Here is a 27,223-nt window from a genome sequence, read left to right on the forward strand (position 1 = left end):
GACACCAAAGCCACCTGCTGTGCTCCAGCTTGAAGAGGGATGAATGCAACCCTGAAAGGACCCACGGTCTCCTCTTGGGGCCTTGGGAGAGAGCGAGGCCCTGCTGACCCCGAGATTTCTGTCGCCCAGATAATGAAGGTGTGTTGTTTTAGCTACTGGATTTGTGGTGATTTGCCTCAGCAGAAGGAGGAAACCAGTGCAGATTAGAAATCTTAGAGGTTCTGTCTTTAGACGCTTGGTGACTGCAGTGCTGGCCAACAGTGCACGTCCACCAGTGGGGGATGGTCAACATTAGGGACCTTGCAAGACAAAACAAAACAAAACTTTAAACCAGCTGAATGTCCAAAACGACGTGCTCGTTCTCTTGTCAAAGACCTCTTCGCATTTTAGCGTTCCTCTTCAAGCTGAGAAAAAAAACCAACTTCATACCGCCTCTCCTGAAGAAATGAAATGTAACTTTACCTACACTTAAATCATTGTCTCACGATTTAATGAGTTGATAAAGAAGCGTGTAGGGGCCTCCCTGGTGGCGCAGTGGTTGAGAGTCCGCCTGCCGATGCAGGGGATACGGGTTCGTGCCCCGGTCCGGGAGGATCCCATATGCCGCGGAGCGGCTGGGCCCGTGAGCCATGGCCGCTGAGCCTGCGCGTCCGGAGCCTGTGCTCCGCAACGGGAGAGGCCACAACAGTGAGAGGCCCACATACCGCAAAAAAAAAAAAAAAAAAAAGAAGCGTGTATACTGCCTGTCACCAATGCGATCCATGGTCCGCTTTGTTGAGACGGAACAGACAGGAAAATCTATCCTTTTCCGGGTTTTACCAGCACCGAGGCAGGTAAACTAGCCACCGCTGCAATCAACATACACAAGTTTCATCTCCGCCCAAAACCCTGGGGCTGCTCTGTATTCAGGCTGTTCTCCCACCTGGGCCCTGGCAACCGCTCACTTGTTCTCTGTCCCTACAGGCTGGAGTTTCTAGGGCGCAGGTAAACGGGGCAGGTGTGCGGGCGGAGGAGACTCCGTGTGACCTTCTCACTCTGGGGTTTGATGCTGGTTCACAGCTCAGGGTCAGGATTTGCCCTGTGACCCACTCCGGGATCACACTGAGTTTGTCCCGTTTACATCTCCTGATAGGACCAGTATCGGGGCTTAGTTCTTCCTATTTATGTTACACTTTCAACTGCTGTTACTTCTTTTGTTTGTTTCTTAAATCTTTCAAAATACGACTCATGCTTTGTGTCAGAGGCTAGGTCCCCAGGAAACAGACTGCGAGACAGAGGCTGAGACAGGAAAATGAGTGGGGACGGCCCTTGTGGTCACCACCGTCCAGGCAGTGAAGGATGCAAAGTCTCCGTACATCCCATGGGGAGCTCTGGAGCTTCACCCCTGTCCCCTGTTGGCCACAGGTGCTGGGCCTGGACGCGGCAGCCTCTGCGACGAATAGGTGACATCTCTCTTCAGCCACCGATGTTCCCAGCAGCTGGGAAACTGCTTGTGTGTGTGTTTGGGGGGCGCATGGTGCCCACAGCACCCACTAGCCACCCCTGAACTGCTCAGCTTGGGGTGATGTGCTCTGGACATGGTCCCTCCAGGATCTCTTTTTCTAGGGGGAAATCTTGGAATAGAAAGATGAGTGGGTGAACCACAGGCCCACCGCTGCCCCGAGCTGCACCCTCCCACCACCCCTCACCTCCCCAAGCTCTCCCTCCGCTAGGCTAAGACGCTTAGCTGCTGGGGTGGCCCAGACCTCACCCCACGCGCCGTCGAAATGACAGAGAAGTGCCAGGAGCAAGGGACGCGGGGACGCTCTGCCCAGCCTATCTCCTGGATGGCGTGTCCTCCGTGCCTTCACCTTGGCTGTTCCTGCTGCCAGGAACGCCCTCTGCAGCCTCCCCTCTTCCTCTCTGACCTCTCCGCTGAACACACTGCTTTTTATTTTCTTAGTTTCATTTCTTGTACTCTTTATTTGAAAATCATTCAGGTTTACAGAATAATTGCAAGAATAAGTATAGTTAAAAAAAAACCCCAAACTGCATACCTTTCCCCAGATTCAGCTATTAACAGTTTGCCCCCCTTGCTTGCTTGTTTGCTGTCTCTCCCTGTCCATATTTTATAGACAGAAAATATACTTTTCTGAAGTTCTTGAGAGTGAGCTGCATACATAGTGGCACTTTACCCCTGTCATCGTCCACTGGGGCGGCTCTAACAAAAAGGCCACGGACTGGGGGCTTATAAGTAACAGAAATGTATTTCTCACAGTTCTGGAGAGTGGAGTCTGAGATCGAGGTGCCAGCAGATTTGGGGTCTGGTGAGGATTGCTTCCTTGTTCTCGCTGTGTCTTCACAGAGCAGAAGGGGTGACGGAGGTCTCTGGGGTCTCTTCAACCAGGGCACTAATCCTATTCATGGGGGCTCCGCCCTCATGATCTAATCACCTCCCAAGGGCCCCACCTCCTAATACCATCACATTGGGGATTATGTTTCCATATACAAATTTTTAGGGTACACAGATATTTAGTCTATAGTAGCCCCTAAATACTTCAGCGTGAATTTTCAAAGAAGAAGATTCTTTTACATAACCAGAGAACAGCTACTGATTCCAGTAAACTTAATGTTGATGCAATGCATTTATTCCATCTGCATCTGAATTTCAGTTTTGTCAATTGACCTAATAATTTCCCTCTGCCCTGGGGCTTCCCTGCTGGTTCAGTGGTTAAGTCTCCATGCTCCCAATGCAGGGGGCCCAGGTTTGATCCCTGGTCGGGGAACTAAGATCCTGCATGCATGCTGCAACTAAGAGTCCGCATGCCACAACTAAGACCCGGCACAGGCTAAATAAATATTAAAAAAAAATTTCCCTCCGCCCTACTGGAGCCAGCCTAGCATCAGGCATTGTGTTTAGTTGTCACATCTGGCAGATTTCCACAAATCAGCCTTTTATGGCACTAATATTTCTGAAGAATACTGTCCTTTTCTCCCCCTGTTAATAGAATGTTCCTTATTTCGGGTTTGTGTGAAGCTCCTCAGGTATAGACACAGGTTATGCATTCCTGGGCATAAGTGATCCTTTCTCTGGGCACCCATCTGCCCCTCACTTGTGGTGTTCATTTTTCTCACCTGGCTGAAATGTTGCCTCATTTATCCACTCTAATGATAGTCTGTGGGAAGAGACTTTCACTTTTTTATTTTTTAAATTTATTTTATTGAAGTATAGTTGATTTACAATGTTGTGTTTAATTTCTGCTGTACTGCAAAGTGATTTAGTTATACATATATATACACTCTTTTCATATTCTGTTTCATTATGGTTTATCACAGGATATTGAATATAGTTTCCTGTGCTATACAGTAGGACCTTGTTGTTTTCCGTTCTATGTATAATAGTTTGCATCTGCTAATCCCAAACTCCCAAACCACCCCTCCCCACCCTCCTCCCTCTTGGCAACCACAGGTCTGTTCTCTACATCTGTGAGTCTGTTTCTGTTTTGTAGAACATTTTGTATTCATTTGTGTCATATTTTAGATTCCACATATAAGTGATATCATACAGTATTTGTCTTCCTCTGTCTGGCTTACTTCGCTTAGTGTGAAAATATCTAGGTCCATCCTGTTGCTGCAAATGGCATTATTTCATTCCTTTTTATGGCTGAGTAATATTCCATTATATATATATATACCACATCTTCTTTATCCATTCATCTGTCAATGGACATTTAGGTTGTTCCCATGTCTTAGCTGTTGTGAATAGTGCTGCTACGAACATTTGGGTGCATGTATCTTTTTGAATTACAGTTTTGTTCAGATACACACCTAGGAGTGGGATTGCTGGACCAAACGGCAACCCTATTTTTAGTTTTTAAGGAACCTCCATACTGTTTTCCATAGTGGCTGTACCAATTTTCATTCCCACTGACAGTGTAGGAGGGTTCCCTTTTCTCCACACCCTCTCCAGCATTTGTAATTTGTAGACGTTTTGATGATGGCCATTCTTACTGGTGTGAGGTGATACCTCATTGTAGTTTTGATTTGCATTTCTCTAATAATTAGCGATGTCGAGCATCTTTTCATGTGCCTGTTCACCGTCTGTATGTCTTCTTTGGAGAAATGTCTATTTAGGTCTTCTGCCCATTTTTTGATTGGGTTGTCTGTTTTTTTTGTTGTTGACTTGTATGAGCTATTTGTATATTTTGGATATTAAGCCCTCATCGGCTGCATCATTTGCAAATATTTTCTCCCAGTCTGTAGGTTGCCTTTTCATTTTGTTTATGGTTTCCTTTGCTGTACAAAAGCTTGTAAGTTTGCTTAGGTCCCATTTGTTTATTTTTGCTTTTATTTCTGTTGCCTTGGGAGACTGACCTAAGAAAACATCGGTAAGATTTATGTCAGAGAATGTATTGCTTCTGTTCTCTTTTAGGAGTTTTATGGTTTCATGTCTTATATTTAAGTCTTTGAGCCATGTTGAGTTAATTTTTGTGTATGGTGTGAGGGAGTGTTCTAACTTCATTGATTTACATGAGGCTGTCCAACTTTCCCAACACCACTTGCTGAAGAGACTTTTTTCCACTGTATATTCTTGCCTCTTTTGTCGAAGATTAATTGACAGTAGGTGTATGGGTGTATCTCTAGGCTCTGTATTCTGTTCCATTGATTCATGTCTGTTTTTGTGCCACCACCATGCTGTTTTGATGACTGCAGCTTTGTTGTATGGGGAAGAGACTTTCAGAGAGGGATGAACGCATCCCTCTCTTCATCCGAATCGCCCTGCTCCCCTGCATTTCATGGCTATTTGATGATTCTTGTCAAAGAGTCTCCTCTGGTTGCCCCAGGCTGACTCAAGCCCTTTCCCTTGGTTCCTGCCACGTGTGATGATGACACAGAGCCCTACTGTCACCGCATCTGTTGGTGCATCTCCCTGCCTCACTGGAACTCTGGCTGTCCAGCGCCCAGTCGAGGGTGGCAGGGCCCACTGATTGACTGACTGATTCATTGAGCAAGGACCCTCTGTCACAAGGGCCTGAACTCTCAGTCTGGGTGATGTATGCCAAGGTGAGTGGGGGCCCACGACTCATGTAACGTGTGACTCGTGCAGAGAGCAGGGCAGGCCTTCTAACAGAGGTTCTCTCTCCTGGCTGGTAGGTTCTCGGAGCGCTGGCATAATGCTTTTACATCAAGCATCGAATACGGTGCGTCTCACCTCCCCAGCACGCCGATGACACCGATATCAACAACAGCTTGGAAAGGACTGGGGCTCCTGAGTCCCCCCCTCCCCCATTGCACTCTTCCCGGTTTGTGCAAGCCAGAAACCTGGGGGGCCTGCTCTCTGCTTCTGCTCCAGCCACACCCTAGTCTCTGCTCAGGCCTCCTCACTGGCCCCCATGCCCCCTCTGTCTACACCTTCCGCCTGGATGCCCCCAGCTCGTCTCTAAGATGCGAGACGTGGGGGAATCCTTGTCAGAACCACTTTGTTCACTCTCCCCCTCAGTGCCCAGCGCGGGCTCATCACGTTTCATCCATTAGTTACAACCCATGACAACCACAGTTCCAGAGCCAGCGGCCGGGCAGGCCTCCACCTCCCCTGCCCACCCTGGGCACTCGGGTTCCAAGCCTCCAATGAGATCCGTCATCACTGGTGCAAACGTGCGGAAAGTTCTAGAACCTCGCTGCCCAGGCTTCAGTCCGGGCTCTTCCGCTCGCTCGTGCCCGGGTGGCCTGTCACTCCTGGGCTCCGTGTCTTTACCTGTAACACGGGGGCACTACAGATTGGAAGGAGGAACTGGGACCAGTGCTTAAGGTGTGCTTATCAGGAATTGGCACTTCCACCACGGAACCGCCACCTCCCAGACGAGGCCAAGGTCCGCGAGACCCCGCAACCCGCGTATCCCGCGCCCGCCCGCGCGTCCCCGTCCGCGCACCTACTACGCGCCCGCCCGCCCGCGCCCCGCCCCCGGCCCCGCCCCGGCGCCCCCGCCCGCCCAGGGGCTGCAGCCAATGAGCGCGCGGCCCCGCATCCGGGGATCCCGGCGCGGCCACCGCCTCCCGCGCACACACGGCCATGGCGGAGGTGAGTGAGCGGGCTAGGGAAGCCGGCCCCCGCCCAGGCTTGCGCCCCCGCCGCCCGGCCCGGCCGCGTGGGGGCTCCGAGCCCGGAGACCGCTGCCCGGGGCTCAGGGCCGGGCCGCGGCGCTGCTTCCGTCGGGGCCCGAGGGGCGCTGGGCTCCGTCGGCGGCCGCCCCCGGCCCCCCCTCCCGGCTGCCACATCGCGGGCGGCAGAGCGCATGTGTGGCGCGGGGGGCGGGGGCGGGGGGTGGGGAGGGGGCTGCGGGGGCGGGGAAGGGTGTGCGCCCGAGGTTTCCCGCTCCCCTGCCCGCCGCCCCCGGCGCCCGCCCCGCGTCTGCCAACTTAGCGGAGCACGCGCTCTCTCCGGACCCCGACTCACCAGACCATCGCCCGCTGGGCCCCCGCCCGCTGGCCACCCCCTCTTCCCCCGCCAGCGGGGCTCGCCCTGCAGAGTCGCGCTCCCTCCGGACCCCAGCCCGCTGACCCCCCCACCCCCGCGGCGCTCACCCCAAGGAGTCGCGCTCCCGCCGGACTCCGGGCGGGACTGGAGCTCTGACCTGGGGCCCTCACGGCGCGGATCCGGCCCGCGGGGGGCGTAGGGCTGCCTTTACCGGCGGCTTGAAGTTACTTCTCCGAGCCTCTTTGTCCGTCCGGAAAGCGGGCCCAAGACCCCTTACCCCAAATTCTTGGGGCCAGATGGATGTTGGAGTTCAGTGTTTCGGATTATGAGGGTTTGGGGTGTGATGTTTGAGCAGACTCACCTGGGATCGTCGGGATCAAGACACTGAATAGCTTCGTGGCGGGTCAAACCAGGGATGAAAAACTTTCACTTTGAGGGCTTTTTTGAATGTCGGATAAAACAGTGCGAACCTGCTCTCACTTTATAGGGCCCTAGTGAGGATGAAGTGAATAATGCACCTATTAGGGACTCAGCAAACGTGACTCTTAACGCAGACGTTCTGTTTGGGGATGCCAAGAAGGTCCCTGGACTCAGCAAGTGATCCTCACCCAATGGGTGGGGCCGCCCAGGCCCAGAGAGGAGCAGGCACCCACGCGGTGAGGTGCAGCCGGGTCCTGGGATGCTCGGCCTGGTTATGGGGCCACACTGGGTGTTTGTATCTTGGCACACTGTGGGTGGATGTTGTGGAGGGCAGGACTGGTCATACTCTCCCACCAGTGACCTTCTCAGAGGCAGCGACAGGCCCTGTGTTTGCGCCAAATAGGGTGTGGGCATCTCAGTCCAAGGCCAGACCTCCCCTGCTAGTTCCTGCCTTATGCTGGGTGGCTGGACCCAAAGGGCCCTTCCAGAGTAGTTCTCCTACCTTTCCTACCTTAGAGGGTGTTTGGGGAAACAGGCCTCCTGGGTGGTGGCTGGACTTGTGGGACGGAGGCAGAAGCCAGTCTCCCAATGGCCCAGCAGGGGCACGGCGCTCTGTGTGTGCGTCTGCCCCAGGGGCCAGCTGTCTTGGCCTGGCAGGTAGCTGCGTGTTACAGGTGGATGGGGCAGGCTCCCAGCCAGCCCGCCCTGAGCGCTGCGGGGTTTGGCTGTTGACTCTGCCCTGCCCAGTGTCACGGCAGCCGGGTGTCCAGGGTGCTCCTGTTGTCCTGTGTCCAGTTCGGGGTGGTGCCTGTTGAGTGAATTGGGGTTGGTTTCCTAAAAGAAAGTCCATATGCCTGGCTCCATGGGAGGCCCTTAGGGCCTGGCAGTGAAGGACAACAGGTGTGCAAATTCCAGTCGTGGTGGGCATGGTCAGCCTCTGCCCAGGAGACCCGTTGTATTTCTGGAGCCTCTTACTTTGTGTGACCTTGGGTTGGTCACTCTCTCTGAGATGGGGAGGTCTCATGAGATCGTGGCTCCATGCTTGCACAGAGAAGCTGAACCTTGTGCAGTCACTGTCTTGAACTGATAAAAATGGCGATTTGTAACCGAGCAGTAAGTGCTTGATCAGGATTAGCTGCCTGATTTTTGTTGTCGCCAAAGTAGCCATCAGCACCGTGAGAGAAGGTGGGGTGCTTCATACTGTTTTCCTCGCGGATCCCAGCTTACTCTTTGAAAAACCTGAGTCCACCATCTCTGTCTTGTGCTTAAAAGACACGGCTTTTTGTTGTCCTCAGGGGAAAGTGCATCTCCTCCCCGTGACCCTTGGCCCGGCGGCATGATCTCTGAGGATCTCCCCCTGCGCCCTTCTCCACCCCCTGGGCTCCTTCTGTTTCCCTGTGCTGTCTGCAGCCTTGGGGGGACTTGCTGTGTGGTGCCGTCCCGCTGCCCTGGAGGCCTCTGCCTGGAGACGGCCACACAGGCCCTCCCTAGTTGTGCAGGCCCCCTACCCCATTTTCTCCCCCTCAGTACTGTGCACATCTGCTTGTTTGTTATCTGTATCCCCAACGAGACGGGTGACTCGTCAAGACTGGACAGGCAGAACCTGTTTGTCGATTGACTGCTGTGCACCCAGTGCCTCTTGCCTCCCGCCCCAGAGCGGGTGCTCTGCAGGTGGTCAGACAGGGATGAAGTGCTGGGTGGCCCAGCGGGACAAGGCACCTTTGCTGGGTGTGGGCGGGGGGTGGGGGGGGTCTAGTTAACGCTGCTGCCTGATGAGTCACCTCAACACTCAGTTCCTCAAAGCAGCCATCGTTTTTTTTTTTTTTTTTTTTTTTTTTTTTGCGATATGCGGGCCTCTCACTGACGTGGCTTCTCCCGTTGCGGAGCACAGGCTCTGGACCCGCAGGCTCAGCGGCCATGGCTCGAACCCGTGTCCCCTGCATTGGCAGGCGGACTCTCAACCACTGCACCACCAGGGAAGCCCCAGCCATCGGTTTTTAATTACCTGTCACGGCTCTGAGGGCTGACTGGTCCCTCATGTGGTTGCGGTTGGTTGGTGGCGGGGCTGAGCCAGCCCCAGTGGAGGGAAGCTTCCTCGCCCACGTGTGGCTGTGATGCCACCTGCTGGCGTGGCCTCTCCTTGTGGCTTGTGCTTCCTCACAGCATGGGCGGCTGTGGGAACTGCACTGCATTTCACAGCTTAGTCTTGGGGGTCACGTGGAAGCCCTCTCACCAGAGTCCCAGGCCCAGCCCTCGCACAGGGTAGGGAGGCCCGTCGGTGTCCCGTGCCTGGAGGAACGCCTGTGGGTGGCGTGCCCGAGTGCAGCCACCTTGGAGGATGGCCTCCCACACGTCGCTGCGGGTTAGGCTCGGAGGGCTGAGCAGGAACCAGACGCTGCTCTGCTTCTTCCAGCAGCGCCTCCATCTGAGCACTGGGCCCAGCCTTCCCTCCCTGGGCTTGCTCCCTCCTCCACCCCACTCGCCTTTGGGACCAAGTCCGTAGAATGCTGTCTTCCTTCCTTCTTTCCTCCCCCCACCCACTTTTTTTTCCTTCTTTTTCTTTTTAACCCAGAACTTGCTTAGTCAGCTCCTCATCCGTTTCCTTCTCCCACTTTGGCAAAACAGGGGCCTTAGGCTTGGGCGGGACCATCCAGGGTGCTGTGAACGGCCGGTGACTGACTTGACCTCTCTGAGCTTCAAGTCGCCTGTTTCTCTTATGAAGAAAATGATTACACAACCTCTTGAGGACCCAATGAGGAAATCAGTGTGGAAATTCCTACTAAACTTGTTTTTCTAAAATTTGATAATTTAGTTTATTAACTATTCTATTTTTTTTTTCTTTTTTTTTTAACAGCCTTACTGAGGTATAATTCATTTACTATACAAGTCACTCATTTTAACGTGTGCGATTCAGTGGTTCTTAGTATATTCATAGAGTTGTGCAGCCATCACCAGTCAATTCTGGAACATTTTCACCAGCCCAGAAGAAGCCGTGCACTCATTAGTCATCTCTCCCCCATCCGTCTCCCCAGCCCCTGACAACGAGGAACCTACTCTCTGTGTCTGTGGATTTGGCTGTTCTGGACATTTCCCGTCAATGGAATCACACCCTGTGTGTCCTTCTGTGTCTGGCTTCTCTCACTGAGCATCGTGTTCTCAAGGTTGTCCACGTTGTAGCGAGTGTCAGTGCTTCTCCTCTTTTCCTGGCTGAGTAATAGTCCATCTGATGGCCATTTGGGTCCTTTCCTCCTTTGGCTGTTGTGAGTCATGCTGCTGAGAACACTCGTGAACAGGTCTCAGTGTGGATGAATGTTTTTGTCTGTCTTGGGTGTTTCAGGGAGGAGAGGCTTAACTTTTCCCTCTGCCCCCCTGGGTCCCTGGCTGGGGCCCCATGGTTCAGGCTGACAAGGGCAGCTTTGTAAGAGAGAAACAAGCAGCTTGTTAACCAGGTGGTGTGCGTCATGCAGAAGAACCCGGCGAGGAGTCCCCAAAGGGGTGGTCAGGGCTCAGGAACGTGTGAACAGCAGGGCGGTCAGTGCAGAGGGAAGGCCTTGACTTCTGGGGGCCGTGCCTTACGGGCGGAGGGGAGTGGGGCTGGTCAGTAGACTGTGTGCTCTGCCTCGGGGCCGGGTCTGCTTTCTCACCTGCCTTCACTGATGGTCACCCTGTGCCAGGGTGGCGTGTTGGGGGGCATCCGGTGACACGCAGGTGTGTTTCCTGCGCTGTCCCATTGCATGTCCCCTCCCCCCAAGTGCCTGCATTCCCCCCACACTTGATATTATGTGTCCTCCTGGTCACAGAAGTGGTGTGTGACATGTGCTGATTTGCTGTCCCTAATGATGAGCTTTGCTTCCACCTGCCGATTGGCCATTTGTGTATCTCTTTGAAGAAATGTCTATTCAGAGACTTTGCCTGTTAGTCCCTTTAGAAAGGGACTGTATGATTTGCAGATATCTTTTACCAGTCTGTGAGTTGTCTTTGCACTTTTATGATGGTGTCCTTTGAGGCACAAAAATTTTTAATTTTAATGAAGTCCAGTTTATCTATTTTTCTTTTGTTGATTATGCTTTTTGTGTCTTACCTAAGAAACCATTGCCTGGTAAGAAAGATTTATCGCTATGATTTCTTCTAAGAGTTTTATAGTGTTAGCTCTTATATTTGAGGTCTTTGATCCAGTTTGAGTGAGCTTTTGTGTGTGGTGTAGGATAGGAGTTGAATGTTATTATTTTGTGTTTGGATATCCAATTGTCCTAGCACTGTTTGTTGAAAAGACTGTTCATTCTGCATTGAATTTTTCTGTCACCCCTTTAAAAATTCTCTTGACTGTAAATATATGGGTTTGTTTTTGAATTCTCAGTTCTATTAATTTGATCTAAATATCTAGCTTTATGTCAGCACCACACTGTTTTGATTACTGTAGCTTTGGAGCACTTTTGAGATTGGGAAGTGTTCTTCCTTTTCAAGATTGTTCTAGCTGTTTGGGGTCCCCTGAGTTTTCATATGATTTTTGGAGTCTGTCAGTTTCTACATAGAAGCCCCGTGGGATTCTGATAGGCGTTTTGTTGAATCTGTAGATGAATTGGGGAGTATTGACATCTTAGCAATAGTCTTTTGAGCTATGAATATAGTATGTCTTTCCATTTATGTAGATCTTTAGTTTCTTTCAATGTGTTTTGCACTTTTCAGAGTATTAGTTTTGAATTTATTTTGCTATATTTATTCCTAAGTATTTTATTCTTTTTGGTGCTATTGGAAATGGAATTGTTTTCCTTATTTTCTCTTTGGATTGTTCATTGCTAGTATATAGGAATAAAGTTGATTTTTGTAGGTTATCTTGTGTCTTGCAGCCTTGCTGAACTCATTTATTAGTTCTGGTTTCTTTAGTGGATTCTTTAGTATCCTCTGTGTCCCAGGTCATGACTTGCCTTTCCAATTTGGATTCCTTTTATTTTACTTTCCTGCCCTGACTGGTGCCTCCTCCAGGACGACGTTGTGAAGAGATGGTGCCCTGGTTTTGGGGGAGGCGCTAGCCATTCGCCTCAGGGGTGGCAGTAGCTGGGGTTTGGATGGACGCCCTTTTCAGGAAGTTCCCTTTCAGCCTTCATATGTCGAGTGTTTTCATCATGAAAGAGTGTTGGACTCTGTTATGTGCATCTGCTGGGATGATTTTCGTGTGGATTTTGTGTTTAATCTGTTGCTGTGTTGGTTGTGTTGGGTGTCACACCTGTGCTGCATCCCTGCACTGAGCCTCTCATTGGTGTGCGGTGTTCTCTGTATGTCGTTGAACTCAGTTTGCTTGGGTTTTGTTGAGTTTTGTGTTTCTGTTTGTAAGAGATATTGGTCTAGTTTTCTTGTTCTTACTAAATTTTGAACATCGTGATAATGGTAGCTTCTTTTTAAAGACAATTAAAAAAAGTTTATTTACTTATTTATTTGGCTGCCCTGGGTCTTTGTTACGGCATGCGGGATCTTTAGTTGCGGCATGTGAACTCTTAGTTGCGGCACGTGGGATCTAGTTCCCTGACCAGGGATTGAACCCAGGACCCCGTGTTGGGAGCGTGGACTCTCAGCTACTGGACCACCAGGGAAGTCCCAGTGGTAGCTGTTACGATGCTTTCATTTGCACTTTTAAAAAATTTGAGGTATAACTTATGTGCTTCAAAATATACCCATCTAAAGTGTTTAATTCAGTGATTTTTAGTATGTTCACAAAGTTTTGAGACCTTCACTTTTATCTGGAACATTCCATCACCCCAGAAAAACACCTGACCCCATCAGCAGTCACCCCACCCCCTCCCCAGCCCCTGACAACCAGGAACCCACTCTGTCTGTAGACTGGCCTGTTCTGGACGTTTCCCATCAGTGGAATCACACACTGTGTCCTCCTGTGTCTGGCTTCTCTCACTGAGCATCGTGTTCTCAAGGTCTGTCCACGTGGTAGCGAGTGTCAGGGCTTCTCTCATTTTCATGGCCAAGTAATATTTTATAAGGATGGACCACGTCTTGTTTATTCATTCACCTGGTGATGGGCATTTGGGTGTTTACACCTTTTGGCTGTGGTAAGTCATGCTTCTGTGAACACGTGTGTACACCTTTTATGGACATATGTTTTTGGTTCTTTTGGGTGTGTACCTAGGAGTAGAATTAATTGCTGGGTCATTTGGTAACTGTTTACTTTTGGAGGAATTGCCAGATTTCTCCATAGTGGTTGTTTGCCTTTTTAAGACAAAGTTTCGGAGGCTGGTCCCTCGTGCAGTGGCTGTGGTGTCAGCACCTGGCTGCGGGGTGTGCCACCAGGGCTGTGTGTGGGCCTGGGTCACCTGGGCCCCGTGTCCTGGGCTGTGATCAGCACTGCTGGTGGCCGGCCGTCCTGGGCTTCACGGTGTCCCTGGGTGCCGTTCCCGCCGCCGGCCCTAGGCCCTAGGCCCTCCCTGCCTGTCTCCGCAGGGATGCTTGGACTCCAGCGCAGCTGCACACCTGGCCCGCCTTGCCCCGCCCCCAGCCCGTGGAGGCCTCCTGTTACCTGGTGCCCCATGCCCCTGGGGCTGGCTCTGACCCTCGCCCGCCCTGTCTGGCCTCCGGCCCTAACCCTGCTCGTCTCCTCCGCAGGCCTCCTCGCTAGAGAGGCGGAGCCCTGGCCTGGCCTCTTGCCTCTCTCACAGCCTGTGCCCCGGGGAGCCCGGCTTGCAGACCACAGCAGGTACCTTCCTCCCCGGGGCCCGGGCCTTGGCAGGTGCGAGAGACGGCACACTGGCCCCTGGAGCCCCGGGATGGGGCGTGCGGGGTGGCCAGGGCTGTCTCCTGTTGTCCAGACCGAGTGCCTCCGTTCTCCAGACCTTCCTGGCCGGCCCGGGCCCAGGCTGGGGGCAGGGGCTGCAGGAGGGGGCGGTGCTGGGCAGGCACTCTCCCTCCCCGGGACCCTGCGCCTCCCCTGAGCTGGCCGCCTGCCTCTCCCGTCCGCTCCCTGTGGCTCTGCCCACCCCCTGCTGCACTCGGGACCCACGTGCAGGTCCAGCCTGAGCCCTCACTGCTCCCTGGCTGGGGTTGAGTGAGACCTAGCTATTTCCATTTTTGTTTGTTTCTTCTAAAAATCAACTCATTGAAGACCAGTCATGGAGACAGAGCAGTGAACACATCCTGGTTCTTTTGGGGAAACCCCAGATCTGGTCACGTCCCCCACCTGCTGGGCCGAGGCCAGAGGAGGGCTGAACATCGGTTGGGCTGCTGCGTGCCGACCCCGGCCGCGTGGACACACGCGCGTGCATACACCCCTGTGGTGGCAGCTGGGCCCCCGAGGCTTCCTCTGCCCTGTGGTCGTCTGCAGAAGCTCAGTGGTTGGGATGGTGGCGAGGAGCTCACACGGGCCGCTGTCTCCCCACAGTGGTGTCCATGGGGTCCGCGGACCATCAGTTCCACCTGGCGGAGATCCTGTCTCGCAACTACGGTGTCCAGGAGGAGCATGAGGGGGCCGCGCGGGGCCCAGAGAAGCCGGAGGAGGAGCTAGAGAAGGACTTCGGCTCCCAGGTACCCGGTGGGCGGGGTGTCCAGGGGGCCTCTCAGCTGCTCCGTCTGCTTAGTCTCTGAGCTCCTCGGACTTCGTGGCGACCTGTGCCGCCGACCCTCTGTCTGCACAGGCCAGACCATGCTGGGCACTGAGGTCAAGGGATGGACCAGGCCAGTCCCGCCTTCATGGGGCGCTGGGCTCCAGACAAGCGGGTGGCTGGACATTGAACTTACTGTTCTCAAACTTTTTGCCCCCAGAACCCCTTTTTGTGCTCTTAAAAATTATTGAGGGTCTCAAGGAGCTTTGTTTATGTTGGTGATATGGCAAATCCATTGTTAGTAGAAAGAACACATTTTTAGGAAAATGAAAAATAACTATTTTCCAGACAAAAAAATTAGGGAGAAGAGTGGACTAGTTTGACATTTTTGTAAATGTCTGTGAACGCTGTCTTTTAAGGTAGATGTTAGTCGGTTGTGATTTGTTCTTTTGGTTAAAGAGTAAATCTAGCCTCATATAGATCTGTTCTTGGAAAAGGGAGGGTTTTTTAAAAAAATAAATTTATTTATTTATTTATTTATTTATTTTTGGCTGTGTTGGGTCTTTGTTTCTGTGCGAGGGCTTTCTCTAGTTGTGGCCAGCGGGGGCCACTCACTGTTGCAGCCCCTCTTGTTGCGGAGCACAGGCTCCAGACACGCAGGCTCAGTAGTTGTGGCTCATGGGCCCAGTCGCTCCATGGCATGTGGGATCTTCCCAGACCAGGGTTCGAACCCGTGTCCCCTGCATCGGCAGGCAGATTCTCAACCACTGCGCCACCAGGGAAGCCCCAAGGGAGGAGTATTTAACAATCTTTTCAGATAATTGTGGATATTCTTTGATGCTGCTCCAAAATGCAGCAAGTGGTAGTTTTGTGAAGTGAATTCTATAACCAGATCCAGTAAAGTTTCTGTCCTTGGTGTTAAGATCCATTGGTCTTGACCTTGGAGTGATCTTGACCCATGTGTGATCTTGTCACCTTCTGCGTGGGTGAGATGTTTGGTGAATATTGGTTCTGTGACGTATGAATCTTCCACATGTCCACAGAGTTCGCCGTATGAAATCTAGAAAGCACACGTTTGTTAATACCACAGACTGTGCTGCTTAAACATTAGAGATTTATTTTCGTGCAGTTTTGGAGGCCAGAAGTCCCAGACCAGGGCCTGGCAGGGCTGTGTCTGGTGGGGACCTGCTTCACGGCTGCAGACGCTGCTTCTTGCCATGTCCTCTCGGGGAGAGCTAGCTCTCTGGTGTCTCTTCTTACGAGGACACTGATCCTGTTGCATCAGGACTCCATCCTTGTGGCCTCATTTAACTTCATTTATTTCTGTAAAGGCCCCATCTCCAAACACAGTCACATTGGGGCTTCATCATATCAATTTGGGGCGGGGGACACACAAACATTCAGTCCATTAAATGTCAACACTGATCTCACCAGATGTCTTTTAAGTCCTGGGACTTGAGTGTTTTTTTTAAGGAGTAATCATAGGGCATTTATTTAGCTTGGTGCTGTGTATCACTTGGTGCCCATTTGGTCTTATAACCAAAACATGTCTTCTGTTCAAAAAAGAAAAATCAGTTTTAAGGAGTTCAGCTTGAATTCAGAACTTCTCAAAAGTAACCAAAAAAAAAAAAAAATCAGCTATTCATTAGCTAAATTACCTCAGCTAAGCTTTCTTCAGGGGAGTTCCCTGGAGGTCCAGTGGTTAGGGCTCTGCGCTTTCACTGATGTGACCCCGGTTCAATCCCTGATCAGGGAACTGAGATCCCCCAAGGCATGCGGCACGGCCCCCCCCCAAAAAAAAAAAAAAAAGTCTTCAGACATAATTTTTGTAAACTGATTAAGTAAAAGAAAGAACTTAATGTCCAAAGCAAAGTCAGAAACACCTGCCTTTTATATTCCCTTAGCAGCAGGCATTGTGGTTTATGAAGTTCATGCCGTCAGATCCAAGTTTTCCAAAATTGGAATTTTGTGCTTGAAAGCTTTTACACTGAGTTTTACTCCGTCAAGAAGCGCAGTCAGTGGTCTCCCTCATCTGGCTAATGCCTGGCAGGAGGCAGGAGTCGTCCGCCAGCCCTGAGCTCCAGGGTGCCGTCTCCATTACCTCCCCTTTCCTCCCACAGAAGATCAAAAGGACACCCCCTCAGGGTGAGCTCTCATAAAATCTGTAGCGTCACACAGGAATTGCAGGGTGTTCTTGAGTGAGACGGGCATCTCTTGAAGCCCTTAGTGAGCATGCATTGACGCTTGCGCACTTTGGTGCCCCTGCCCTGACCTCAAAGGCTGCCCCAGCCGCCCCCGTGCTGCTCCTCAGGTTGCTTCCCAGGGAGCCACCGTGTCAGCTCCCACCCCACCCACAGGTGCACAGTTAGAAACTGGGAGAGGCACAGTGAGTGATCCCCACTGGGGGTGCTGTGAGAATAAAAGAGCCTGGACAGGGAAACCCGAGAGGAAGGGCTGGGGGTCGGCGGGGAGGTCTTCCGCAGGGATCCGAAGCCCCCCAGGCAGGAGTTGACAGTGAGAGAACGAGAGGGCGTGTGCAGGAGGCTGGAAGCCGACTGTGACCCTCAGGGGTCAGGACGCAGCATGGCCAGCGGCACTGGCCTCGAGCAGGCGAGGTTTGTAGAAACAGGATTGGAAAGCAGTACTGGAGTGGAAGGTAGCGGTAGTTTTTGCCTCTTCCTTCCCGGTAATTAAGGGTCTTATTTCTGTCTCTTGTCATATCACGGTGGCTCCAAGTGTCAGCAGTGTTAGGCAGCCGTGGGGCCCTCGAACGTCCTCTTGTTCGTTGTCGGTGCGGCGAGGGTCAGCCACCTCTCTGTTACATTGATGAGGCGTCCATCTCTTTACTTAGCATACTGAGGGTTTTAAAAAATCAGGAGTGATGTTGGTTTGACCAGATGCCTTTTTTACATTCATTAAAGGGCCACGTTTTTCCCCTTCTTGTTTATTGGTGTCCCGTGTGGTGACAGTTGATTTCCAGACACTGGGTGCCCTCTCAGTGCTTGCGTGGAGCTTGCACAGGCCTGGGCCGGGAGGTGGAGGTGGACGGGAGGCTGCCCGGCTCTGCCCTTCGCGGCCAGGGGCGTTGGGCAGACAGCGGACGCCTCTGGGCTCAGGCGTCTCATCGGTGCCCTCCTGGGGCTGTGAGGGGCCCTTAGACGAGGGGCTGGGCCTGCAGTTTGGCCGGGGTGAGTCCCTGTGACTGGTCGTGGGGCTGACGGGCTCAGGGGTGGGGGAGCAGAGCCCCAGAGCAGCCCTGCTGACAGAGCCCTGCCCCCCAGAGCAGCGACATGCCCCTTGACGAGCTGCTGGCCCTCTACGGCTACGAGGCCTCGGACCCCATCTCGGAGCGCCAGAGTGAGGGCAGCGACGCCGCAGCCACCCTCCCGGACATGACCCTGGACAAGGTGAGGGGGCGGTTTTGGGGGTGGGCAGGAAGGCCCTAGACAGGCAGAAGCACGGCTTATAGCCTGGCAGTGTGGGTACAGCTAGTGCTGCTGGCTGTGGCCACACACCCAGGGTCAGGGTGGTCGCAGGGACGGCTCTGGGAGGGAGAGATGCTCCGGTCCCGAGCAGGTCGTGGCCTGGCCAGGAGGGAGGGGCTCTGACTGTTCTCAGCCTCGGGCGGAGGCCGTATCCCTCCCCGACTCGGTGCCCCTGGCTGGCCCACCCTCGTGCGGAGCAGGGAAGCAGCCCCGTGGGAGTCCTGCGCGCCTAGAGGGAGGCTCGTCCGCCTTGGCACCATCACTGCTGTTCGGGTTAGGGTTGTTTGAGATTGTTAAAGCAAACTGCAAAAACATTCTCTACTTTCTTGTTAAAAGGAACAAATAGCGAAGGATTTGCTTTCAGGGGAAGAAGAGGAAGAAACACAGTCCTCAGCTGATGACCTCACCCCATCTGTGACCTCCCATGAGGCCTCTGACCTTTTCCCTAATCAGAGTGGACGTAGGTGTCCCACCCGCTCCTACCCCTGGGCTGGCGGGGCAAGGAGGGGCCCTGGGCCACTGGGGGCACAGACATCGGCACCCCTGGGGGTGCCCTGCTCTTGTTCAAGCCCCTGTAGGGACCTGTCTCCCCTGCCCTGCCAGTGAGCTGAGGCTGGTGACCTTGGTTTATGTGAGGAGGGAACGTGTTGGTTCCTGTGACTGAAAGTCCGTTAGATCCAGGGCAGCGTCCTCGGGCCACGCACCCCTCACTCCCTGTGCGTCCTTGTGGCCTGAGCAGCAGCAGCGTGAGGTGCTGGGGGCCTGGGCCCCTGGTTTATGACTGCAGCAGAGGGTGGCCTGCTGCGTCCCTGCTTCCGTGCCCGTCACAGCCCGTCACCTGGCCGGGACCCAGCCGCTTCTCAGGAGGGGCACACGTGGGGGTCAGGTGGACAGAGAGTGGGGTGGAGGCCCCGGGGTCTGCTGGCTGGGGGGCCGCACGGGGCCGAGGAGGTGCCTCAGCTGCTCCTCTTTCCCCAAAGCCCGCTTCCTGTCTGATGCAGACAAGGAGCCTGGCTCCTCCAGCTCGTCGGACACCGAGGAGGACCCGCTTCCCGCCAACAAGTGTAAGAAGGTGCGCGGCCCTGACCCTGCGGCACCCTCAGCGCGGGCCTCTGCTGGGTGGGGCTTGACTGCGAGTGAGTGCCGTAGCCCCGAGGCCCCCGCACCCCTGCCCCAGGACTGGCTGCACTGGACACAGTCACATGCACAGCTGGCCTCTGCCTCCCCCCTCATGCCTCGGGCCAGGTGGCCTGGCTCTGGGCGGCAGCCTGCAGCCCCCATCAGCACTGTGCGCCTGGGCCTCCGTCTGCCCTGACTGTCCTGGGCCTTTGCCTTTGCAGGAGATCATGGTTGGGCCTCAGTTCCAAGCCGACCTCAGCAAGCTACACTCGAACCGTCAGGGTGAGAAGAGTAAGTGGGCCTGGGAGGTGAGGGGACAGGGAGCAGGAGAAATGCCAACTCCACTCCTCCAGGAGAGACTCCCGGGTCCAGCCAGAGCCAGTTCCCAGGTCCTCGGAGCGAGCCTGAGGGTCCTGGCCCAGGTCTGGCGGCCACCTCCCCAGGGCAGCTGAGCCTGCAGGACACTCTGAGAAGTGGCCGTCCCTCCCCGCTGGCTGGTCCTGGGCCCTGTGGGCCACCCCCCCCATCCCCACCCCCAGGGCTGCTGCGCTTGTTCCCCTGGGTGTGTGGGCTCTTCCCACGTCACCCACGTGTCAGTCCCTCACCTCATCCAGGGCTCGTCCCACATGCCTTCGAGACGTGTGTCTTTCTGCGTTCTGCCTGGCCCTGTTATTCAGGGCGCTCACCATTCTGGACTTGTTGTCTGTCTGTCTCTCGACACTGGCATGAGTGTGCGTCACGTACACTATGGTGTTGGGTTCCCTCGTGTGCACGCGCCACGCCACGTTGGCTCATCCTTCTGCTGGTCAGTGTTCACGGTGGTTTGCCATGTGGTTGTCTTCGTGGACACACACACTTGTTCCTGGGGCTTCATCAGTAGGCACCGAGTGGGGCCCCCACCAGCAGTGTGGGAGTTCCAGTTGCTCTATGTCCTTGTCAGCGCTTGGTGTGGTCTGCCTTGTTGACGGGTGTGGAGTTGTGCCCCATTGTGGCTTTAATTTGCAATTACTGGCCACTTGGTGTCTTCTTGGGAGGTGCCTGCTCAGGCCTTTCCCCTTTTAAATTGGGTTGCTTTTCTCTTGTGACCTGGGGGAGTCCTTTCTGTATGGATGCACATCCTTGGTTGGCTGTGTGCACGGCAGATGTTTTCTCCCAGTCTGTGGTGTCTGATTTCAGTGAAATCCAGCTTATCTTTATTTTAGCCACAATGTGTTTGTATGCTGTCTAGGGAGTCTGCAGGTCTTGAAGATATGCTCTTTTATTTCCCCTTTTATGTTGGCATCTATGATCTAATTTAATTTTAATGTATGGTTGGAGGTATGGGTCAGGGTTGACCACCCCCCCCCCCAGCCCTGCATATGGAAGAGTCCATTCTTTCCCCCACTGAATTGCAGTGGTGCCTTTATCAGGAATCGTGTCCGTAATGTATATCTGCCTTTTGGGGCTTCTCTTCTGTTGTTCTCTTGTCTAACCCTGGGTCCTTACCACTCTCTTAATTATTGCAGCTTTGAAGTTAGTATGAGATGGTGCAAACCCTCCAGCTTTGTAACTTTTATTTGTATATAAGTTTTCAAATTAGCTTGTCATTTGTCTCAAAAATGCCTGCTAGGATTTTGATTATGGTTGCATTGGCTCTTTATTAATTTGGGGGAGATTGATACATTAACGATATTGACACTTCCAGTTCACAAACATAGCTTACATCTCTGCTTAGGTCTTCTTTATTTTCAGCAGTTTTAGAGTTTTCAGTATAGCAGTCTTGTGAAATGCAGAAATGCAGTTTATTATTTTAAGTAATCTTGTACACAGTGACTTGGCTAAATTCACTTACTAATTTTATTACCTTGTAGATTCTTTTGCACTTTTAGACATATACAATCATATCATTTGTGTATGATAACTTTACTTCTTTCTTTGTGATCTTTTTTTTTCTTTGTGATCTTTTTATGTTTTATTTCTTTTTCTTGCATTACTGCACTGACTCCTTTGTGTGTGTGTGTGTGTGTGTGTGTGTGTGTGTGTTTTAAAAATAAATTTATTTAGTTATTTATTTTTGGCTGTGTTGGGTCTTCATTGCTGCATGTGGGTTTTCTCTAGTCACGGTGAGCGGGGGCTACTCTTCATTGCGGTGCGCGGGCTTCTCATTGTGGTGGCTTCTCTTGTGGAGCATGGGCTCTAGGTGCGTGGGCTTCAGTAGTTGTGGCATGCGGGCTCAGTAGTTGTGGCCCATGGGCTTTAGAGCGCAGGCTCAGTAGTTGTGGCGCATGGGCTTAGTTGCTCTGTGGCATGTGGGATCTTCCTGGACCAGGGCTCGAACCAGTGTCCCCTGCATTGGCAGATGCTTAACCACTGTTTGGCCATTATCTCTTCAAAATTGGTCCTGTGCTTTGTCCTCTTCCTCCATGACTCAGTTATACATGTCTTAGGTTGCTTGACCATCTTACACATGTCCCACACTCTTTAAGCTTCAGTTTGATATTTTTGAATGAAATTCTTTCCAATTTTACTAATCATGTCTTCTGCTGCTGTTGAAGCTGCCCAGTGGGTCCATAATTCACTCGCATTTTCCAGCCCTAGAATGTCCGTGTGATTCTTTTGAATTGATTTCAGTTCTCTGCTGAAATTCTCCAGCTTTCCATTGATTTTGTCCTTTTCCCTAAATCATTAATCATAGTTATACTGAAGTCCTGTCTGCTAACCCTGATGTCCAGCTGTTTGTGGAGTTACGTGTTGTCATGCGGTTTTCCTCTCACCTTCACGCCATAGGTAGACACACGGCGATGGTGGCAGGTGTCGCTTTTTCTCTAGAGAGGGGCTGGGACTCTGGGTTGACTTTGCAGATGGAGAGAGGTGGTCGCAGGTCTACAGGGGCGCCAGCCCCAGAGTCGCTGGTTCCCTCACAAGAGCGAGTCCAGCATGGAGCCGGTTCCCCTCTTCAGCCACTGCACTGGGTGTTTGGCTTTTGTGTGTTGTTTAGTTTTTGGCCCCTGTGGTTCTTCCCTGAGTAATCAAGAGATGCTGACACTGGGGTCTCCCCAGGCCTGGCCCTGAACTCTCCCTTCTGCCTCTTGCTGCCCATCCTTCCCCCGCCACCGCTGGAGGCTGTCCCCCCCTCCCCCGCCCCAAAGCAGACTGCAGCCAGAGTCCCTTTCTTATCCTTCCTTAATGCACCTGCCCCCCTCCCCCGCCAGGGCAGGACCTCTACTGCCCTCTCCTCCCCTCCCTCCTCTCCCCGGGAGGTCTGCTCTTGATGCTGCGGTTATAGGGACTGAGGCAGCCGTGGGAGCTCTTGCCTGAGCGCGGCCGCTGGCACCCATGTCTCCCCACTGTGCTTGATCGAGTCTGGGCTCTTCTCGCTGCTCCCTCGGGCCTCTGCCTTTCACCTCCCTGAGCTCGTCCTGCAGCCCCTCCTCATGGGACACGCTCAGAAGTCCCCTTTCCAGCCTGGGCTAGTTGCTGCCCCCTCTGGGACGCTGGCCTTGATAACTGGCTGCTCAGGGCCCACTGACCTCCCACCCTTTCCTGCCTTCCCGCTACCTCGAGCACCCAGGTGCCCGGAGCTGGCCCTGTGAGATGCGGAGGTGGAGGCCCAGGCCCCTGATGGGCCCTTGTCCTCCAGAGGGGCCGAGTTGGCCTGCTGGTGATGCTTTTGGGGAGGCGGTCAGAGGAGGTGCAGACTGCGTGCCGGCATGTGAACTTGCCCTCTCCTGCACAGTCTATGAGAATGAAGACCAGCTGCTCTGGGACCCCAGCATCCTTCCTGAGGGGGAGGTGGAGGAGTTCCTGTACCGGGCGGCGAAGCGGCGGTGGCACGAGGTGGCTGAGTCTCAGCTCCCGGAGGGAGAGGCGGTGAAAGACAGCGAGCAGGTGGGCGGCCCTGGGGGCGGAGGAGCCGTGGGGCCTGGGCCAGTGTGGTTGTGTGATTGTGAGGAATTCAAGGGAAACCACTTGTCCTGGGCAATGGTGGCTCCTCTCCCCCAGGCACTGTATGAGCTGGTGAAATGCAACTTCAATGCCGAGGAGGCCCTGCGGAGGCTGCGGTTCAACGTGAAGGTGATCCGAGGTGAGCGCAGCCCCAGCCCCGCCCCCGCCCCCCCCCCACCATGGACCGCGCTGACCAACCCCCCCTACCCCACCGCTCCAACCTTTGCAGACGGGCTGTGCGCCTGGAGCGAGGAGGAGCGCCGCAACTTCGAGCACGGCTTCCGTGTGCACGGCAAGAACTTCCACCTGATCCAGGCCAACAAGGTGAGGCCCTGCCCGCCCGCCGCGCCTCCCGGCCTGCTGGGGGCTGCTCTGGGGCTGGAGGGCTTGGGAGCTGGCACAGTTGCTGTCCACCCGCAGCGGGAGGTCAGAACGAACCCCAGGCTCGTGGTGGGCTCCCCGGCTCATCTTTCTCTAGTTCCCCTATCCCCCGGAAAGGTTCCAATCTGGGGAAGGGTCTCGTGCCCACTGCCAGTCCTCCAGCGCTGACCCTCGCCTGGATCTCCCCCATCACCCCCTTGCCGTGGGGACTGAGGGTCTCCATGTTCACTCTATTCAGGGACACAGCTCTCCCACCATTGCACCAAATAGGCATGACCGAAGTGGCTGCTAATGCCAGGTCCCCATGCCCGTCTCCACATCCATGTCTCACCCCCTGTCCTCCCCAGGCCCGTGTCCCTAACACCAGGCCTGGGTCACTGGTCTCCCCACACCCCGCTTGGGTGCTCCCTGCCTGTGGCTCCCTTGTAACGACTCCCACGCTGACCTCTGTCGCTGCCCCGGCCCTCTCCCCCGAGCCCTGGACGTCTGCCTGGCCAGGCGCCCGTGGCTCGTCTGGGAACCTGGCTGTCCCTCTGCGCTGTCGCAGTGGCTCCCACTCTGGCCCCTCGTCCCTGTCTTGTCTTGCTCCCCTGGGGCCGGCAGCCCTGGCCACTCCCACTCCCCACAGGTGGAGGAGCAGGGCCTGGCCGGCACTGGGCTCACGCTTGCCGTCTGGGCATCTTCCCTGGGAGGGTGCAGTGGGTGAGGGGCCCTCGCAGGGCTCTGTAGGACAGGGATGGTGCCCCTCTGACCGAACCCGGCGTGGCCAGGCAGCACTTGGTCCTCTGGGACCGGCGCCCGCGGCTCCTGCCTTGCCTGTCCCATAGCGGAGGCCGCTTCTGCCCCAGAACCCGCTGGGCTGCTGCCTTTGTGTCCTGACCTGCTGTCTGCCGCACGCCCCCCACCCAGCTTAGGGCTGGTGGCCTCTCTCCCACCGGAGTCTCAGGTCTGCGGTGAAGCTGGCCCCTGGGAGGCTTGTTGCATGAGAGGGTTTCGGTGAGAAGATCAGGCAGTCCCTGGGTGCCCCTGTGCCTGCTTGTCTCAGCCCTCCCTGGGCATGGGCGTTGGGTCCCGCGGTGGTGGGGTTGTCAGCTGCGGGCACAGCCCTGGCCTTGCTGCGGGTGATCCTCCGAGATGGGAAGGCGCCCCGATCGCTCACCCTGGACACGAGCCCATGGGGCCACCTTGGCCTTCCAGGATGCAGGCCTGGCTTTTCGTGCTACGTTGTAAACATGCCCTCAAGTCGGCTCACACACCCGGCGTGCCCTTGTGCAGACGGCTCTCCCTGGAGCACCAGTGATGCCCACGCTCAGCGAGAAGTGGGCTCGCTCTGCATGTTCTCTGGGCTGGGGTTGTCCGCCCCCCTCCGCCGGGCCTGTGAGGAACAGAGCACACGTGGGTGCGGCCGTCCTCGGGGCGTCTGGGGCGAGGGAGGTGGACGGTGGGCCTGGAGCCGAGGCTGGGCATGGAGCGGGGGCCACGAGATGGGCTGCTGAGCTAAGGGCACGGGGCGGTGGGGAGCAGGCTGGGAAGGGGCTGGGGGCCAAGCTGACCGGCACCGCCCACAGGTGCGCACACGGTCCGTGGGCGATTGCGTGGAGTATTACTACCTGTGGAAGAAGTCTGAGCGCTACGACTACTTCTCCCAGCAGACTCGGCTGGGCCGCCGGAAGTACGGCCCGTCGGGAACCACGTACGTGCCGGGTGCCTGCGGGGCGGTGGGAGAGGCGCCCTGGCCTGAGGCAGCCCCTGCCCTCACCTTTCCTCTCCCTGCAGGGACGCGGACCAGGACCTGGATGGCGGTGACCCCGATGGCCCTGGTCGCCCCCGCTCCTCGCCGCCCCTGTCTCTGCCTGCCGCTGCCGATGGCCCGGGCCCTGAGCGGGACCCCCTGACCCGGATGCGCACCGGTGAGTGGGGGGTGGCCCCTTTTCTCAGGGGGCGCTTCTCCCTGGCAGCCCAGCCTGGGTTGGTGGACACGGAGGAGCGAGTGGCATCTGGGGGCCAATGTCCCTTCACCCCCACGTGGTCTCACAGGGTGTCACACACAAGTCATCCTCGGGACTTGGCTCTCCACATGGGGGTACCCTGTGCGTCCTGGGGCCCAAGTGGGGCTGCTCTGCAGTCCCAGGTGGGAGCCCAGGGGGTGTCATGCCCCCTTTGGTGTCCGGGCCCAGGGCCGTGCGAGAGCAGGACAGAGCCCAGGTGGCGACTGCAGTTTCTGAAGGGGACCTCAGGGGACAAGGATGCTGCTTTGTGGGTCTGCTGGACGCTGGGGCTTCCCCTGTTCTGGTTCCAGGGTCCAGTTGGGTCTGTGGTCCACCTGGAGGGTTGTCCGCATGCCTGGCCCCACGGCCGTGTGCGGGAGCTCCCCGAGGCCATGCCCCTCTCCCTCTGTGAACTGTTGGGTCCTGTCCCGCCCTACAAGATGGGGGTCACGACCTTCCCAGTCGGGGCCCTTAGCCTCAGTGTGCCCTTCCGGTGTGACAGGGCTTTTCTGCATCCCTATGTGTCTTACGAGTTTGTGTGAGAGCGTTTTGTGAGGAGGGGTCCTTGGCTCTGCTGGACCCGGCAGGTTGGAGCCCCGCACCGGGCACAGCCTGAGGTGACAGTGGCTTTTGGGTGAGCAGGCCGTACCGGGTTGCTCTTGACCCGGTGGAGCTGGGCGTGGGCGTTGTAGGGGCCTGGCCACAGCCGTGTTCTCCCCCAACAGAGCCCCTGAGCGTGGGCAGCAGCACGTCTGCGAGTCTTGGCGAGCCCGGGGAGTCCCCCGACAGCCCCCCGTCCTCGGAGCCAGGGCCCTGTTCGTTCCAGCCACCGGACGTAGACGCGCCCCCGGCCGTGCCCCTGCCTCGGCGGCCCCCAGCCCTGGCTGAGCCGGCCTTCTACTCCCCCACCATGGCCGCTGCAGAGCCCGGTGCCAGCCCAAGGCTGGCTGTGGACTTGGCCCTGCCCGGGGCCCTCCCCGAGGAGCTGCCCCTCATCTCCAGCCACGTGGATATGGACGGAGAGCCCGAGGAGGCCGTCGCCCCCGCACAGGTGGCTCTGTCGGTTGCCGAGTTTGGACTCATCGGCATCGGGGATGTGAATCCCTTCCTGGCCGCCCACCCTGTGTGCCCGGCCCCTGGGCTGCACTCGGAGCCCCTGTCACAGTGAGTGCGGCCCCTCCCCGCCCCACCCCCAGCTGCTGTACCCCAGCCTCAGGCCAAGCTGAGGCCAGCGGGAGGGGTTGCCCCCCCCGGCCCGAGGATGGCGTGGCCCCACGGAGCAGGCTAGTGATTTCTTTAGCTTTATTCTGTTTTTTATTTGGCTCATTTTATCTTCCTGGCTAGGTAATACATTCATGTGGCTCAAAATCCAAGAAGGTACAAACGGGGCCAGTGCCAGGTTCCTCCCGGCCCTGCCGAGCTGCCAGCCCTCCCAGCCCTCCCCAGGCGGCCGCCGAGGACAGTGCGGCTGCCGAGGACAATGCTGCCTCGAGAGGGGGAGGCCAGGCCAGGCGGCTGTGCGGGCTGTGGGGGCGGCGTCTGCCGGCGAGGCGGGGGCGGGCCACGGTCCAGCCCGCATCCCGCCCACGCCCCCGTGCCGGGCCTCTTGCTCTGGGCTTGCACTGATCTCCTGTCTCTCCCTCTCTCCCCCTGCAGCTGTAACGTGATGACCTGTTGATCCCTGGCCACAGGCGGGCGTGTGTGGCCCAGATTGGACTTGGGGCCCCTGTGAGGCCTGCCTGTCAGTCTTCCTGACCCTCCCCTCCTCGCGGGCCTCCGGTAGCCCCTCTGCTTAGAGCACGTCAAGGACTGGGCTGAGCGGTGGCCCCTCCCCACGCCACACACGCACCAGCACTGCTGCCTGGCTCCAGCCTCTGCGCCCACCACGGGACCCGTCGGGCGGCTGGGCGC

General features: G+C 55.6%; 1 protein-coding gene across 6 annotated transcripts; it reads left to right on the forward strand.

The window, feature by feature from the left end:
• Positions 1-5,990: 5,990 nt before the first annotated feature.
• MIER2 (MIER family member 2) lies at positions 5,991-27,134 on the forward strand. Of its 6 annotated transcripts, none has more exons than XM_060094818.1 (14): positions 6,024-6,058; positions 13,484-13,574; positions 14,256-14,398; positions 17,697-17,822; positions 18,237-18,360; positions 18,881-18,972; positions 19,241-19,310; positions 22,735-22,886; positions 23,001-23,082; positions 23,173-23,267; positions 24,893-25,017; positions 25,101-25,234; positions 26,038-26,476; positions 26,969-27,134. In XM_060094818.1, exons 1-14 carry the CDS (start codon positions 6,050-6,052, stop codon positions 26,988-26,990), a joined length of 1,704 nt encoding a protein of 567 aa, XP_059950801.1. In that variant the 5' UTR covers positions 6,024-6,049; the 3' UTR covers positions 26,991-27,134. The 6 variants fall into 6 exon arrangements, with proteins under 6 accessions (XP_059950804.1, XP_059950801.1, XP_059950802.1 ...); XM_060094819.1 differs by having other exon boundaries at positions 19,241-19,301; XM_060094820.1 differs by having other exon boundaries at positions 18,902-18,972.
• The last annotated feature ends 89 nt before the right edge of the window (positions 27,135-27,223 follow it).

The sequence above is a fragment of the Mesoplodon densirostris genome, chromosome 3 (assembly GCF_025265405.1).
Source record: "Mesoplodon densirostris isolate mMesDen1 chromosome 3, mMesDen1 primary haplotype, whole genome shotgun sequence".
In the NCBI taxonomy this organism is placed as follows: Eukaryota; Metazoa; Chordata; class Mammalia; order Artiodactyla; family Ziphiidae; genus Mesoplodon; species Mesoplodon densirostris.

Coding starts and splice junctions, on each gene's coding strand:
- MIER2 (XM_060094817.1), top strand. Junction 25,018..25,100: donor TACGGCCCGTCGGGAACCAC/GTACGTGCCGGG, acceptor CTCTCCCTGCAG/GGACGCGGACCAGGACCTGG. Junction 25,235..26,037: donor CCTGACCCGGATGCGCACCG/GTGAGTGGGGGG, acceptor CTCCCCCAACAG/AGCCCCTGAGCGTGGGCAGC.